The sequence below is a fragment of the Garra rufa genome, chromosome 22 (genome assembly GCF_049309525.1).
Source record: "Garra rufa chromosome 22, GarRuf1.0, whole genome shotgun sequence".
Classification (NCBI taxonomy): domain Eukaryota; kingdom Metazoa; phylum Chordata; class Actinopteri; order Cypriniformes; family Cyprinidae; genus Garra; species Garra rufa.
Window position 1 is genome coordinate 40,091,708 of NC_133382.1, and position 15,715 is coordinate 40,107,422.

General features: G+C 30.3%; 1 protein-coding gene across 1 annotated transcript in view; it reads left to right on the forward strand.

Moving 5' to 3' along the window:
• LOC141297921 (testican-2-like) overlaps nt 1-15,715 on the forward strand; it is a 47,979-nt gene that overhangs the window by 17,485 nt on the left and 14,779 nt on the right. The window contains exons 2-3 of the mRNA XM_073828388.1: nt 3,694-3,702; nt 3,898-3,943. Of these exons, the coding sequence (XP_073684489.1) occupies nt 3,694-3,702; nt 3,898-3,943 (55 nt within the window). The remainder of the gene's footprint in view (nt 1-3,693; nt 3,703-3,897; nt 3,944-15,715) is intronic.

The window sequence follows — 15,715 nt, forward strand, 5'->3', positions numbered from 1 at the left end:
AGAGCAAAAGTGCAAAGGAAAAGAAAATAGAGATAGGGAAAGTGAGAGAAACACATAGAGTGGCAATCGTGACTGAGTTTCAGAGAGAGATGCAATACACACTTTTACTCCTTTCTAAAACACAGTGAGTTGCCTATATAGACAGCATTTTAAGCATTTAATTTAGGCTGCTGTCTGTGTAGACTCACTAGTTTTTGGAGCTAATCTGGTATGGAAATTGTGGAATGAAACCACACCAAGCAGTTACTGCAGAGAACAGCGTTTGGGGAAAAAATAGCCTTGCCCACTTCACAGATCACAGGCTGACAGGCGGAGAGGCTCTTTTGAGTCTTGAAGAGTGACATGCAGCGTCTCACTGCCAAAGCAATTTGTGCAGCGCTGCATTCTGTGGACGGGGTTTCATTACGGGAGCTGCTGGGTCATCGGTCCGTCACTCAGCTTTCATTTCGTCAATCACCGGGACACACAACAATCTTTAAATCGTTGACGAGGAAATCCCACCCATTTATAAACAGATTTGCATTTTTTAGGTTTCATGCAAAGCTTTAACACCCCCCCCCCCTCCTCCACAGTCTGTGACTGTGCAAAAAAACAAAAAATATTTAGATTTATGTATTTGCATTGCAAATAATATTTTTATTTATTTGGATTACACCGTTTTAACACAAACACACTAATGAACATAATGTGATGCATATTTCTCATGCACATTGTGTTTTAAACATAATAACCAGAGTTTTTTATGTTTATCATTAATTTATATATATTATATATATGTATACTGTATTTATACAAATATTTATACTTTTTTATTTAGAGGATATTTTTACAATGAACAGATTTGTGCTGATTCTACACCATATAATAAATTTGTTTTTGATTGTACAATTCCTTAAAGTATTGTGAGATTTTATTTTATTTTATTAGCTGACTTAGAGTTGCAATTCCAATAAAAATTTTGTGTAATACAAATAGATACATTCAGACACAATAACATATCTATTCTATATCTGCTATAATTTAATAATAATAATATGTAGAATATATATATATATAGTATGATTATTTAAATAAAATCACATGTCACTTTAAAAATAACAATATATAACAATGAGTAAATAATTTTTGATTTAATTTATTTTAATTTTTAATTTTTAATTTATTTTTATTTAATTTTTAATTTTTAATTTTTTAATTTTTAATTTTTTTTTATTATTTATTTATTTTTTAATTTTATTTGCTGACTTAGAGTTGCAATTCCAAAATAAATTTTATATGTAATACAAATATAATAATTAATTAATTATTATTATTTATTTTTTTGTAAATTGACATCAAACACAACAGATAGGTTAAAATCCACATCTATTCCATATCTGCTATAATTTAATAATAATAATGTATCTAATAATAATAATATAAATATATAATAATAATATATATCATCATATTATAGAATATAATAAAATATAAAACATTGGTTGTAAAAAATTATTTTGACCAGAATAAACTTTTTTTATATATTTCCTAACGCCTGTTAATGAAAAAAGCTTTTTTTTTTTTTTTTAGCTTTTATCCACATATCGATGTAGTTCTAGCATCTACCAGCAGCAACTAAACTTGTCTGTTTACTCAGCAGATGTTTGGACGTTTTGTGATCTCTGGACACCAGTATTGGCAACTGCCATTGAAAACCTCATATTGATCGAGTGCTAGTGTCAGTCTGTCCGTTTCGGGTTTGTTTTACGTTCTGCTCATTCTCCAGGGCTTTGTCTGCATCTAATTGAACAGTGCGGCTCCTAAACGCTACAGAATCGCAGATTGATTGTGTTGGCAGAAGCTGCACATGCGGATGTGCGGGTGTCAGTTTAGTATGCGTGTGCAGCGCCGGCGCAGCGTGAAGCATGCAAATTTCATTGGAACTAAATTTCAGCTGAGCTTCCCAGTAGGATTCGCTCCAGGAGATCGACAACATTATAATGAGAAGCTGAGCTGAAGTCGAGCTGCTGTCAGTCTCTTTGTGTCTGATGACATGTTCTCTGTTCGCTCTTCAGCTTCTGATTCAGCCTAAAGACGCCTTCTTCTGAAGGGCAAACTCAAGTCTTACACATGTATGCTTTTTCAGCTTTCATGCATGAGAAAAACCCTGAGGAAAAACCTACCTAGAGAGCATTTCAAAGTCAAAATCACAATTTACATTCATGCAAACCGTTTGTAATATACACTGTCGCTCTAAAGTTCTTGTAATGTTTTTTTAAGAAGTCTCTTATGCTCATCAAGGCTGCATTTATTTAATCAAAAATACAGAAAAAAAACTGTAATATTGCAAAATGTTATTACAATATAATTTTTTTTTATTTTAATATACTTTAAAATATAATTTATTCCTGTGATGCAAAGCTGAATTTTCTTAAGTGTCACATGATCCTTCAGAAATCATTCTAATATGCTGATTTTTTTATGTTGAAAAATATTTTTTTGAAACTTGTGATTCTTTTTTTCAGGATTCTTTGATGAATAAATTAAAAAGAACAGCATTTATTTAAAATATAAATCTTTTGTAACAATGTAAATCTATGCTATCACGTTTAATTAATTTAATTAATTTAACACATCCTTGGTGAATAAATAGCATGATATATTAATTTCTTTCAAAAAAGAAATAATAAAAATTTACTGAGGCCAGACGTTTGGCGAAAAAAGATTTATATTATAAATAAATGCTGTTGTTTTTAACTTTTTATTGATCAAAGAATCCTAAAAAAAAGTATCACAGGTTCCAAAAATATATTTTTCCACATATGAAAAAATCTGCATATTAGAATGATTTCTGAAGGATCATGTGACACTATAGACTGTGGTAATGATGCTGAAAATGTAGCTTTGTATCACAGAAATAAATTACATTTTAAAATATATTCACATAGAAAACTGTTATTTTAAATTGAAATAATATTTCACAATATTATATACATAAACGCAGCCTTGATGAGCATAAGAAACGTCTTTAAAAACCATTAAAAATCTTTTTTGAAACTTTTTCAAAATAATAGTTTTAATTTCATTAATTATATATATTATTTTATTATTTTCTGTGTGTATTATTCCTGTTATTATTTTCTAGTTCAATATAAACAATCACTCAAATATTAATATATATATATATATATATATATATATATATATATATAATAAGTAAACAATGACAAAATGTAAATTTTTGATTGAGTGATTTCTTAAATTGTAACATTTTATTTTATTTATTTATGATAAATATGACAATATATTTTTTTATTAAACTATTACAAAAATATTGTAAGTTTTGATACTGTTATTTTATTTCGGAGTTGCAAATGAACAGAGTGGAAAATTTGAAGATCTTTTTTTCTGTCTTTGGTACTGATAACATATATTATTTGCATTGTTAAAAAAAAAAAAAAAAACGGTTTACGTTGCTCTGGCAGTCCTTGCAGAATCTATATATTTTAAAAACACTGAGCTTCAGTAATTCCCGGAGACTCTGTCGGCTGGGTCCTGTGGGAAATCCCTCGGCTCATGTTCACCCAGATCATATTAATAGATGACAATTAAAGCAAAGCACAGAGCTGTCCTCTTTCATGTGTTTCTAAATTTATCTAATTTTCTCTCTCTTTCTTCATACCTGCTTTCCGCCGGCTGCTCTCGCTGCTGAAGGAAGTGGAGGTTGGTAAATGTGTTTCTGTGTTTCACCAGAGTCTGGTTTACTGACATTTGTGCAGTAAATATTGTGTATAATAAATGTTTGGATCATTTTAGCAATTTTATTGGAAACAAAAGAACATTTAAACCATCTGGAATTTTAATTTTATGTCACATATAGTGATTGTATAATGATTTGTTTCTTATTTTTCTCATCAGGATGACTACATCCGTACACTGGAAGGTCCACAGGCTTCTGATGAAAGTGAGTAATGTAACACACTCTTTGCTTATTAAATCTCTGTCCCTCGTCAAAGGAAAAAAATAAGAGAAAATAAAGTTAAAATTAGTTTGATTTATTTAAATGCCTCTAAACTGATTCAAATAAAAATAATAATAATAATAATAATAATATATATATATATATATATATATATATATATATATATATATATATATAGTGTTTTCATTTTAATTTGAGTAACTTTGTGTTTTTTTATTTAAAATAAAAATATTACAATGCAAAAACAATGGTACTAAAAAAACTAAAAAAAAAAATTCTATTAATTTAGGTGAGACATTACCTTAAATAATGATAATATCTTTAGAATTAGAATTCAAAAAGGATTATCAATTATATTTTAGAGTTATAGAGGTGCTATAGTAGTTTTTATTAATATATATTTTAATATATTTAGTTCATTTTTAGTAATTTTATGTTTTTTAGTTAATTAAAATAAAAATATTACAATGCAAAAGCAATGGTACTAAAAAAAGCTACTATTTATTTATTTTTCTATTAATTTAGGTGAGACATTACCCTAAATAATAATATCTTTAGAATTAAAGTGTTAATTTATAAAGGTTATAAATTAAAGGTGTCATAAAGGTATTGTAAGTTTTATCAATATATATTTTTAAATATATTTAGTGTTTTCATTTTAATTTTAGTTTTTAGTAATTTTGTGTTTTTTAGTTATTTAAAATGAAAGTATTACAATGCAAAAACTTCTACTAAGAAAAATGTACTTTTTAAATATTTTTTCCTTATTAATTTAGGTGAGACATTAACTTAAATAATGATAATATCAGTGTTTATCAGTGATTATTAGTGTTATTTTATAGTCATAAAGGTGCTATTGTAGGTTTTGTTAATATATATTTTAATATTTTTTGTTTTCATTTTAATTTTAGTTAGTTTTTAGTAATTTTGTGTTTTTTTAGTTTTTTAAAATGAAAATATTAAAATGCAAAAACAGTGGTACTAAAAATATTTTTTTAAATCTTTTTTTATTGATTTAGGTGAGACATTACCTTAAATAATGATAATATCTTTATAATTAAAGTTATTTAATTGCTATTGTATATTTTTTTAATATATTTTGTGTTTTCAATTAATTTTAGTTTTAGTAATAGTTTTTTTAGTTTAAGTAGTTTTTTTATTCTTTTTTATTTTAATATAGTTTTTAATACAGCACACAGTACACTAAACTAAATTATATTTTAAATATTTTTGTTTTGTATTTTTTCCTTTTTTTTTATATGTATATTTTATATTGTTTAAATTAATGTTTATTTTATTTTAGGTTTTATATTTATTTATGTATTTATTTTTAGTTAAATATAATAACTCTGTCCAGAGCAAACTCAACTCTTATCAACTCTACTTATTTCTTAATATAAATCTGTAAGGTAACCAGTATTTCTGCTTTGCTCAGAATATATCCGCTCAGTGTGCATCCGAAGCGCTCTGGAGCTCTGACTGCATTTCCATTTTTACACAAATATAATCCGTCCTCACACATAAAATGCATTTATTCTTCTGCTCTCATAACATCAGTGAGGGAAATGCTGCTCTTTGCAGACGCTTCAACAATCCTTGAAGCTCCAGCATGATATAGAGAAAGACTTAAAGATCACAAGCATCAACATTTTTCACTCATTCGTCACTCAGTAATTAAAAAAAAAAAAAGTCTGTATAGATGCAGACATTTCATACTTTTGTAATGATGAGTTTGCATTTTTTGACAAAAATATATTTTGTAGTCACATCTAAACGCCTCATACTGTAAATACTGCATATGTATTTATAGCTCTCTTGTGTCTGATTTATTTGAGTGTTTTTGTAGCTACATGATGTTCTTCTGCTGGCTGCATTTTTCATATTTATCCCCAGACATTTGTATTCTTCTGCTCTGTTTGAATGCGTGTGTCATCCGTCACGCTCGCGTCTGCTTACTGTGAATATTTCATGCCTATATTGAATTCCTCAAAGCTCCATTATTGGAGAATGCGCCTGTCTGCTGCTGGCCAATGGCTCTAAACTAGTATTGTCACATTGACTTAACGGCCTTCAGAAAATTATGCATTACTGTCTGAAATCCCATCTAATATGGCAGTAATTACAGGGCCAGCGGGATTCAACACACATCAGATTGGGGATCAAAAAGGGCTTTTGTTTGAGAGCGCAGATTAAAAAGTGTGAAAAAGGGGATCTTGAGGTTTTTACAGGAACAGCTTTGCATAATTGAATTCAGCAGCTCCCTTTTGGTCAAATGAACAAGTTATGGTTGGATCTTGTGACTGCTGTCAAGCAATTAAAATGTTTACCTAATACGCCAATTAATTCTTTAAATTAATATTACCCCAAAACCATTAAAATGCATAAAAGTTGCTTTAAAAATTATTTTTTTAAGCATGCATCAATAATGATAATAAATGGTTATTAATGTTTTTTTAAATAAATAAATGTTGAAATATATATATATATATTTTTTTAAATGATTCTTTAAATATGTAATAAAAATGCCAGTGGGTGGTGGGGTCTTAATGAGTGAATCATTGAATTAGTCATTCAACTGATTCATTCATACTGATTTATTCAGAAACAAGGCAAGTGGCTGTTTTTATGAACGAGTCACTGAATCATTGTCTCACTCAGTTTGTTCAAAACAGCTGATTTATTCAGAAACAATTCAACTGAATTCTTCATGAATGTGTTACTGAATCATTGGCTTCTTGATTTGTTCATATGACTCATTCAGAAACAAGCAAGTGTCTTTATAAATGAATCACAGAATCATTGGCTCATTCGATGCTTTCAGATATCTGATTTATTCAGAAACAAAGCAAGTAGTTTTCTTTATGAACAAGTCACTGAATCATTTGCTCACTTGATTTGTTTAAACAACTGATTCATTCAGGAACAAAGCAAGTGACTTCTTTATGAACGAGTCACTGAATCATTGTCTCACTTGATTCACTTAAACAACTGATTTATTCAGAAACAAAGCAAGTGCCTGTCTTTATGAACAAGTCACTGAATCATTGACTCATTTTATTTGTTCAAATGGCTGATTCATTCAGTAATTAAGCAAGTGAGTATCTTTAATAATGAGTCACTGAATCATTGGCTCACCTGATTTGTTTAAACAACTGAGTTGTTCAGAAACAAAGCAAGTGACTGTCCTTATGAATGATTCACTGAATCATTGGCTCACTCGATTCGTTCAAATGGCTGATTTATTTAGAAACAAATCAAGTGACTGTCTTTATGAACAAGTCACTGAATCATTGGCTCACTTGATTTGTTTAAAATGGCTGATTCATTCAGAAACTAAGCAAGTGAGTATCTTTATTAATGAGTCATTGAATTATTGTCACACTTGATTTGTTCAAACAGCTGATTTGTTCAGAAATGAATCAAATGACTGTCCTTATGAACGAGTCACTGAATCATTGACTCACTCGATTCGTTCAAACGGCAGATTCATTCAGAAACAAAGCAAGTGAGTATCTTTATTAATGAGTCATTGAATCATTGTCACACTTGATTTGTTCAAACAGCTGATTTGTTCAGAGATGAATCAAATGACTGTCTTTATGAACGAGTCACTGAATCATTGACTCACGCATCGTTCAAACGGCTAATTCATTCAGAAACAAATCAAGTTATTGTCCTTATGAACGAGTCGCTGAATCATTGGCTCACTCGATTCGTTCAAACGGCAGATTCATTCAAAAACAAATCAAGTGACTGTCTTTATGAATGAGTCACTGAATCATTGGCTCACTCGATTCGTTCAAACAGCAGATTCATTCAAAAACAAATCAAGTGACTGTCTTTATGAATGAGTCACTGAATCATTGGCTCACTCGATTCGTTCAAATAGCAGATTCATTCAAAAACAAATCAAGTGACTGTCTTTATGAATGAGTCACTGAATCATTGGCTCACTCGATTCGTTCAAACAGCAGATTCATTCAAAAACAAATCAAGTGACTGTCTTTATGAATGAGTCACTGAATCATTGGCTCACTCGATTTGTTCAAACGGCAGATTCATTCAGAAACAAATCAAGTTACTGTCTTAATGAATGAGTCACTGAATCATTGGCTCACTCGATTTGTTCAAACGGCAGATTCATTCAGAAACAAATCAAGTTACTGTCTTAATGAATGAGTCACTGAATCATTGGCTCACTCGATTTGTTCAAACGGCAGATTCATTCAGAAACAAATCAAGTGACTGTCTTTATGAATGAGTCACTGAATCATTGGCTCACTCGATTCGTTCAAACAGCAGATTCATTCAAAAACAAATCAAGTGACTGTCTTTATGAATGAGTCACTGAATCATTGGCTCACTCGATTCGTTCAAACAGCAGATTCATTCAAAAACAAATCAAGTGACTGTCTTTATGAATGAGTCACTGAATCATTGGCTCACTCGATTTGTTCAAACGGCAGTTTCATTCAGAAACAAATCAAGTTACTGTCTTAATGAATGAGTCACTGAATCATTGGCTCACTCGATTTGTTCAAACGGCAGATTCATTCAGAAACAAATCAAGTTACTGTCTTAATGAATGAGTCACTGAATCATTGGCTCACTCGATTTGTTCAAACGGCAGATTCATTCAGAAACAAATCAAGTTACTGTCTTAATGAATGAGTCACTGAATCATTGGCTCACTCGATTTGTTCAAACGGCAGATTCATTCAGAAACAAATCAAGTGACTGTCTTTATGAATGAGTCACTGAATCATTGGCTCACTCGATTCGTTCAAACGGCAGATTCATTCAAAAAAAATCAAGTGACTGTCTTTATGAATGAGTCACTGAATCATTGGCTCACTCAATTCGTTCACATGGCTGATTCATTCAGAAACAAATCAAGTTACTGTCTTAATGAAAGAGCCACTGAATCATTGGCTCACTCGATTCGTTCAAACGGCTGATTCATTCAGAAACAAATCAAGTTACTGTCTTAATGAACGAGTCACTGAATCATTGGCTCACTCGATTCGTTCAAACGGCTGATTCATTCAGAAACAAATCAAGTTACTGTCTTAATGAAAGAGCCACTGAATCATTGGCTCACTCGATTCGTTCAAACGGCTGATTCATTCAGAAACAAATCAAGTTACTGTCTTAATGAAAGAGCCGCTGAATCATTGGCTCACTCGATTCGTTCAAACGGCTGATTCATTCAGAAACAAATCAAGTTACTGTCTTAATGAACGAGTCACTGAATCATTGGCTCACTCGATTCGTTCAAACGGCTGATTCATTCAGAAACAAATCAAGTGACTGCCTTTATGAACGAGTCACTGAATCATTGGCTCACTCGATTCGTTCAAACAGCAGATTCATTCAAAAACAAATCAAGTGACTGTCTTTATGAATGAGTCACTGAATCATTGGCTCACTCGATTTGTTCAAACGGCAGATTCATTCAGAAACAAATCAAGTTACTGTCTTAATGAACGAGTCACTGAATCATTGGCTCACTCGATTCGTTCAAACAGCTTTTTACCTTGGGTTATAAAGATCTGATCATCTCTAGTTTGTCATTGTGAGCCTTTGAGAATCAGACTGAGATAAATACGCCACAAAATACGAGTAAATTTGGACAAATAGACTGCTTATAGTGAGAGTCAAATCAAACGTTAAATCAAACCCCTTCGACACTTTACACCTCTTTCTCTGTGGCTCTTGGTGAGGCTGCTCTCATAAATTGATGAAGCTTGTAAGTGTGCTACAAATCATAGTGCAGGAATTGCAGCACGCTCATGTTTCTATGGAAACACCTCCAGCGCAGCTCCGAGGCGCAGAGGGAGAGATGTGATGGCCTGCATACGGTCAAACAGAAATCACAGGCATTACTCACCTCACGGGGTTTGACCGTAATAATAACCCACAGCAGAACAGAGCCATCAGAGCCATGCTGATGGACAGACAGTGCTGTGTGTTTGCCAGTGTGAATAATATTGAGAATTTACAGTCAGATAGTCATTACTGTAATATAGACCTCAAAAGACATGATCACATGATCAAATCACAGTACTTCAACATGCATGTGAGTGTTTCACATTCATGCAAAATGTGCAATTTTGAAATATGTGTTTATAAAATATATTTTGTATATTTCAGCTGAAAAATGTTTAAAATAGTTTAGATGGATAAAAAAAAAAAAAAAAAAAAAAAAAATATATATATATATATATATATATATATATATATATTAAAAAAATTAATAAAGTTCTCTTGATAGCTAGCTGAATAAAGTTTAAGTGCTAAAATGAATTAAACTTAATTTTTATTATTAAAAACATTATTATACATTTTTATTTCATTATTAAATTAATAATGAAATTAATAATTAATTTAAGATAAAAATATAAGAATAAAGTAAATAGTAAAACTAAAAGAGACGAAAGCACATAAAACATAAATAAATTTTATTTTTGAAACAATTAGTTAAACTTTTTTGTCAAATAAACTAATATAAAAGTTCTTTGTATTCAGTAATCACAAACTGATTTCCAATTCTGGGAAAGTCATACATTTTGTGTAGTAAATATGTATAATAGTTTATATATTTCAGGTTAAAAATATTTTATTATCTGTGTATGAATGTATTGTCCATTAAATGATTTTCAAGAAAATAGTAAAGTTTACAAATCCTGTCCTGTTTACAAAGTTAAGCATTTTAGATGGAAAAATAAAATAAAATTGTAATAAAATAAATAATAATAAATTGAAATAATGTTTTACTATGGTAATTTATAATATTCTACATTTATAATAGATAAATAATGAATAAAATCTAAATATTACATGAAAAGCTTAATTTAAATTTTTTAAAAAATAAATAAAAAGTTATCTTGGTAACTAGTTGAATAAAGTTTAAGTGCTTAAACTAATGAAAACTAAAATGAATAATAAATATTATTTTATTATAATAATATTATTATTAAATCAACAAAATTAATAATAAATTAACGCTAAATAGAAATATTAAACCTAATAAAGACAAAAGCACATAACAAAACAAATAAACCTAAAATTCACACTTAAAACAATTGGTTAGTTAGTAAGTTAAACATTTTGTCAATATGATTTTCAAGAATTTTGACTGAGTTTTTCTATTCTATAGTCACGAATTGAAAATTTAAGTAAAGATAATTGCTTAAATGATGTGGAAAGCCTGTATATACTTCTATTTTCCACTATACTGCCATAGTATTTACAATCTAATGTATTTTAAATTCCAAAGGATACTATGGAATAACTGTTTCCAAAAGAAAACAACATGAAATTTTCTGTTAGATTCACAGTTTGTTTCTCAGTAAATAATCTGAATAATCATCAGTCGTGGCCGCCTGCAGTATCATTGCTGATATTTGTATGAAAGCATGTTTTCTCTGTGTTTTCTCTGGGGATTAGATGTTTCCGTGTCGTGTCGTTCTGTCTTTGGCCTGTAGTTGTTTGTTTGCGCTCTTGTTTATCGGTTTATCATCACACACAGAAAACAGATGGCTTATTCTCAGCTTCCAGCCCCATCCCTTCTTCTCTTCCCTCGGCGTCCTGAGGTTTTTCTCTTCTCTAGTCTAGTTTTGAATTATTCATAATCAGCGCTGAGACAGATGAAAAGAGATTCAGGATTTCTGTTTTCCATAAAAGTGCTCGATGAGATGGTAAAATCCGGGTGTCCAAATCTAATTAGAATAGAAATGCTTATATGCAAATATGTCGACTTTATTTTCGTAATATTTTGATTTTATTCTCATTGTATTTTGACTTTATTTTCGTAGTATGTCGACTTTATACTCATAATGTTTTTACTTTATTTTTGAAAAATTTCGACTTAATTCTCATAATATTTAGACTTTATTTTTGAAATATTTCAACTTGATTCTCATAATATTTTGGTTTTAATTCTCGTAGTATTTTGACTTTATTCTTGTAACATATTGACTTTATTCTTACAATATTTCGACTTTATTCTTGCAATATTTTGACTTTATCCTCGTAATATTTCAACTTTATTCTCGCAATATTTTGACTTTATTCTCGTAATATTTTGACTTTTATTTTCTTAATATCTCGACCTTATTGTCTTAATATTTTGACTTTATTCTCTTAATGTTTCAATTTTATTCTTGTAAAAATTTTGAATTTATTCTCTTAATATTTTGACTTTTCTTGTAATATTTAGACTTTATTCTCTTAATATTTAGACTTTATTCTCGCAATATTTTGACTTAATAATCGTAATATTTTGACTTTATTATCGTAATATTTTGACTTTATTCTCGCAATATTTTGACTTTATTCTCGTAATATTTCGACATTACATTGATAATTGCAAGCATTTTTTGTATTTCAAGTTTTTTAAAATGTAAGGTTTAAATATGCAAATGAGACATTATTTAATGAAATATCCGCTAATTTGCATACATTTCTAGTACAAAAATCTAAACTGAGTCAAATTTAGTGAAAATCAGACTAATAGTCTAGGAGGAGTTCAAAAAAGTAGGTTTTCAACATTAATCAAAATGGGGGACAGGAAGTTGTATTGATGTTCTCTGCATTATCCAAGGAATATAACAATAAATCAATACAATAGGCTAATGTAAACAAAAGTTATTAGCATGTTTTAGCACTTTTTTTGAGAAAAAAGTGGTGGCGCTAGTGAGTTTGAGTTAGAGACACCAAAATTGGGGAATAAAATGTTGTATAAAATCAAGCAAATTATATATTAACAAATACTGCTGTAAAAACCTTCAGAATATAGACCGGAATAAAAATGTAAAGTTTGGTGTGTGTAAATGCTATTGAAGTGGATTTTTTATGGCTCAGTGTAAGAGGAAAAACTCATTTAGAGAAAACAGCCTTTAAAAATATGTATTGTAATTGAAATCTATTGACACAATTAGATAAAGTGCTATAAAAGTAACAGTGTCTTTTGGGTGTTTTCTTTCCACTGGTCTGAAAAAAACCCTTCATGAAAGTCAAACTCAAAAACAGTGTTTTTGCATGCAGTGTCTCCCTTAAAATAGTAAAGTGAATAAAACGTTTGATTATTTTCTTAAGCATGTCATATAAAAAAGACAGTTTCCATAAAAGTGCTTAATGAGATTGTAAAATCTGCTTTATTTAGATAATAATATTCCTGTAACATTTTTAAAGACAAGGTATTGAACAGACCATGTGATCTGATCAACATTATTCCTTGGCTAAATTTGTGCAAACTTCTAAACAGTAAGAAGGAATTGACTAGTGTGAAGTGCACCTGCTGTTAGAGCTGCTCATTTGCAGGCACAGGTTGTTCTATCTCCTGATTCGCTAATGGAATTATGCAAATCAGGCAACGAGCCCATCAAGAGCTGTGCTGAACGCTGTTCCCATCACAGACCGTTCTGATCCAGCGTCGCTGAGATCCAGACACCTGCATCAGCTCTTTAACATGCACAGAGTGTGTGTCTCTGGATAGACGCCCGATTATAAAGTGCTGCTCCATCATTTCACTATCATCTGATGAATAATCAATACAAGAGCAAAATCAAATGCTACTTTGTCCATCAAAAGTGAAATGCGATTATTTTATTGCATTTTTCTGAGTGTATGTGTCAGGGTTGCAAAATGTGCAATTTTAAAATAAGATGAATAAATACAGTAGATGCCTAGAATTTCATGTATTTAATAAATATCATTCATTTTATAAATTATATTAATAAATAACACTCCACGTTTAAAAATTAAGGAAATAATAAATATATAAAATATAATAATTAAATAAAAAACATAAACATATACCCCTGGTTTCACAGACACTGCAAAAAATGCTTTTCTTACTTAGATGTGGTGTCTTGTTTCCAGCTGAAATATCTGAACGTTCTTAAATCAAGAAGGATTGATAAGGTAAAAATTATTATTTTTTTTTTTTTCAAAAGTCAAAATGAAGTGCGTTTTTGCTTAGAACAAGCACAATAATCTGCCAATGGGTTAAGCAAAAAAATCTTATTTCAAACAGAAAACAAGATTATTTTTCTTACCCCATTGGCAGATTATTGTGTTTGATCTAAGCAAAAACGCACTTCATTTTGACTTTTTCTAAAAACAATAAAATAATTTTTACCTTATCAATCCTTCTTGATTTAAGAATTTTTTGATATTTTGCCTGGAAACAAGACAAAAAATCTAAGTTAGAAAAGTTTTTTTGCAGTGTAGTCCCAGGCTAAAATGTAAGTCTGTCTTTGTTTAGTCTCAAGATGCTCACCAGTAATGTTTTTTTCTAAGCACCTTTATAAAAACTAAAAAAATGTAAATGTCCTAATTGCACTATGGCCTAATTCTGGCTTAGTCTAAAACCTGTCTGTGAAACCTGGCCTTAATGTAACATTTAAAAAAATGTTGCTTTAGTAACTTGCTGAAATAAGCTGAAGTTAAATTTCTAAAATTACTGAAACTGAAATCAAAATAAAATATAGCTGCAAGCAGCAATTATGGGATGATGGCAAGCATCAGAGCAACTGAAGCAATATGTCAGAACTTTGCAGAGATACAGCCTCCGATGCGGTTTGGCATCTTTCCAGAAAATTTGTTGATGCACTAAACAAAAAACGTTTGTATATCGACATGAAATCCATAACTGTTTGCCAGCATGGTCTGAAGATGATCTGAGTCAAATTTAGTGAAAATCGGACCAATAGTCTAAGAGGAGTACGAAAAAGTAGGTTTTCAACATTAATCATTATGGGGGACAGGAAGTTCATCCAATTATGGCATAATTTGTATTGATGTTTTCGGCATTATCGGAGAACATAGCAAGGCCAGTTTCTTTACAATAGGCTAATGTAAACAAAAATTATTAGCATTTTTTAGCACTTTTAGCCAGAAGGTGGCACTGCCCCCAAACTTTTTGAGTACTGTCAGAGCATGGTGCCAAAGACACGTACAGTACTATAACGATGCATTTGTAAAATATAACATTTTACAACAAAGTTCAAAATGGCCAGCACCCAAAATTGCTGGCATTAGAAAAGTGGGTATGTTTCGACTGCAATGCTCCATTGAATCTAGACATAATTTTTGTGTTTTTTTGCCAAACCATTCAGAAGTTTTATGCAAATAAAAGGCCATTTTTCATATCTCCTGACCACTAGGTGGCAATTTTCCAAAACTGTGCAAGTAGCCTCAGGTCATGCTTGTTATAACACACACCAAGTTTGGTCTCAATACGCAAAACCTTTGCGGAGATATAGCCTCACATGCATTTTTGTGTGCTTTTCGTCAAATTCATTTGTGCGTTATTCGAGAACGGTTTGACTAATCAACTTGAATTCCATAACTTTTTGCCAGCATGGTCTGAAGATTATCTGAGCCAATTTTGGTGAAAATCAGACAAAAAAAGTTGTTTTTTCATACTATTAAAAAATAGTAAAAAACCTTGACCTTATTAGCATAAACATGAGTGAAATTTTGGACAAGAGGTGGCGCTAGAGAGTTTGAGTTAGAGACACCAAATTTGCTGTGTTTAATGATGAGACTGCTCTCTATCTGTATGCCAAATTTTATAACTTCCGTAATCGCCATAGACTTCCAAAGCGGAAGAAGAAGAAGATGAAGAAGAACACCAATGGATACAATAGGTGCCATTGCACCTTTGGCGCTTGGCCACTAATTGCGGCTAAATATAGAAAAAAATATAGACAAAAACAAGTAACAAAATAGAAAAGCTTGAAGTAA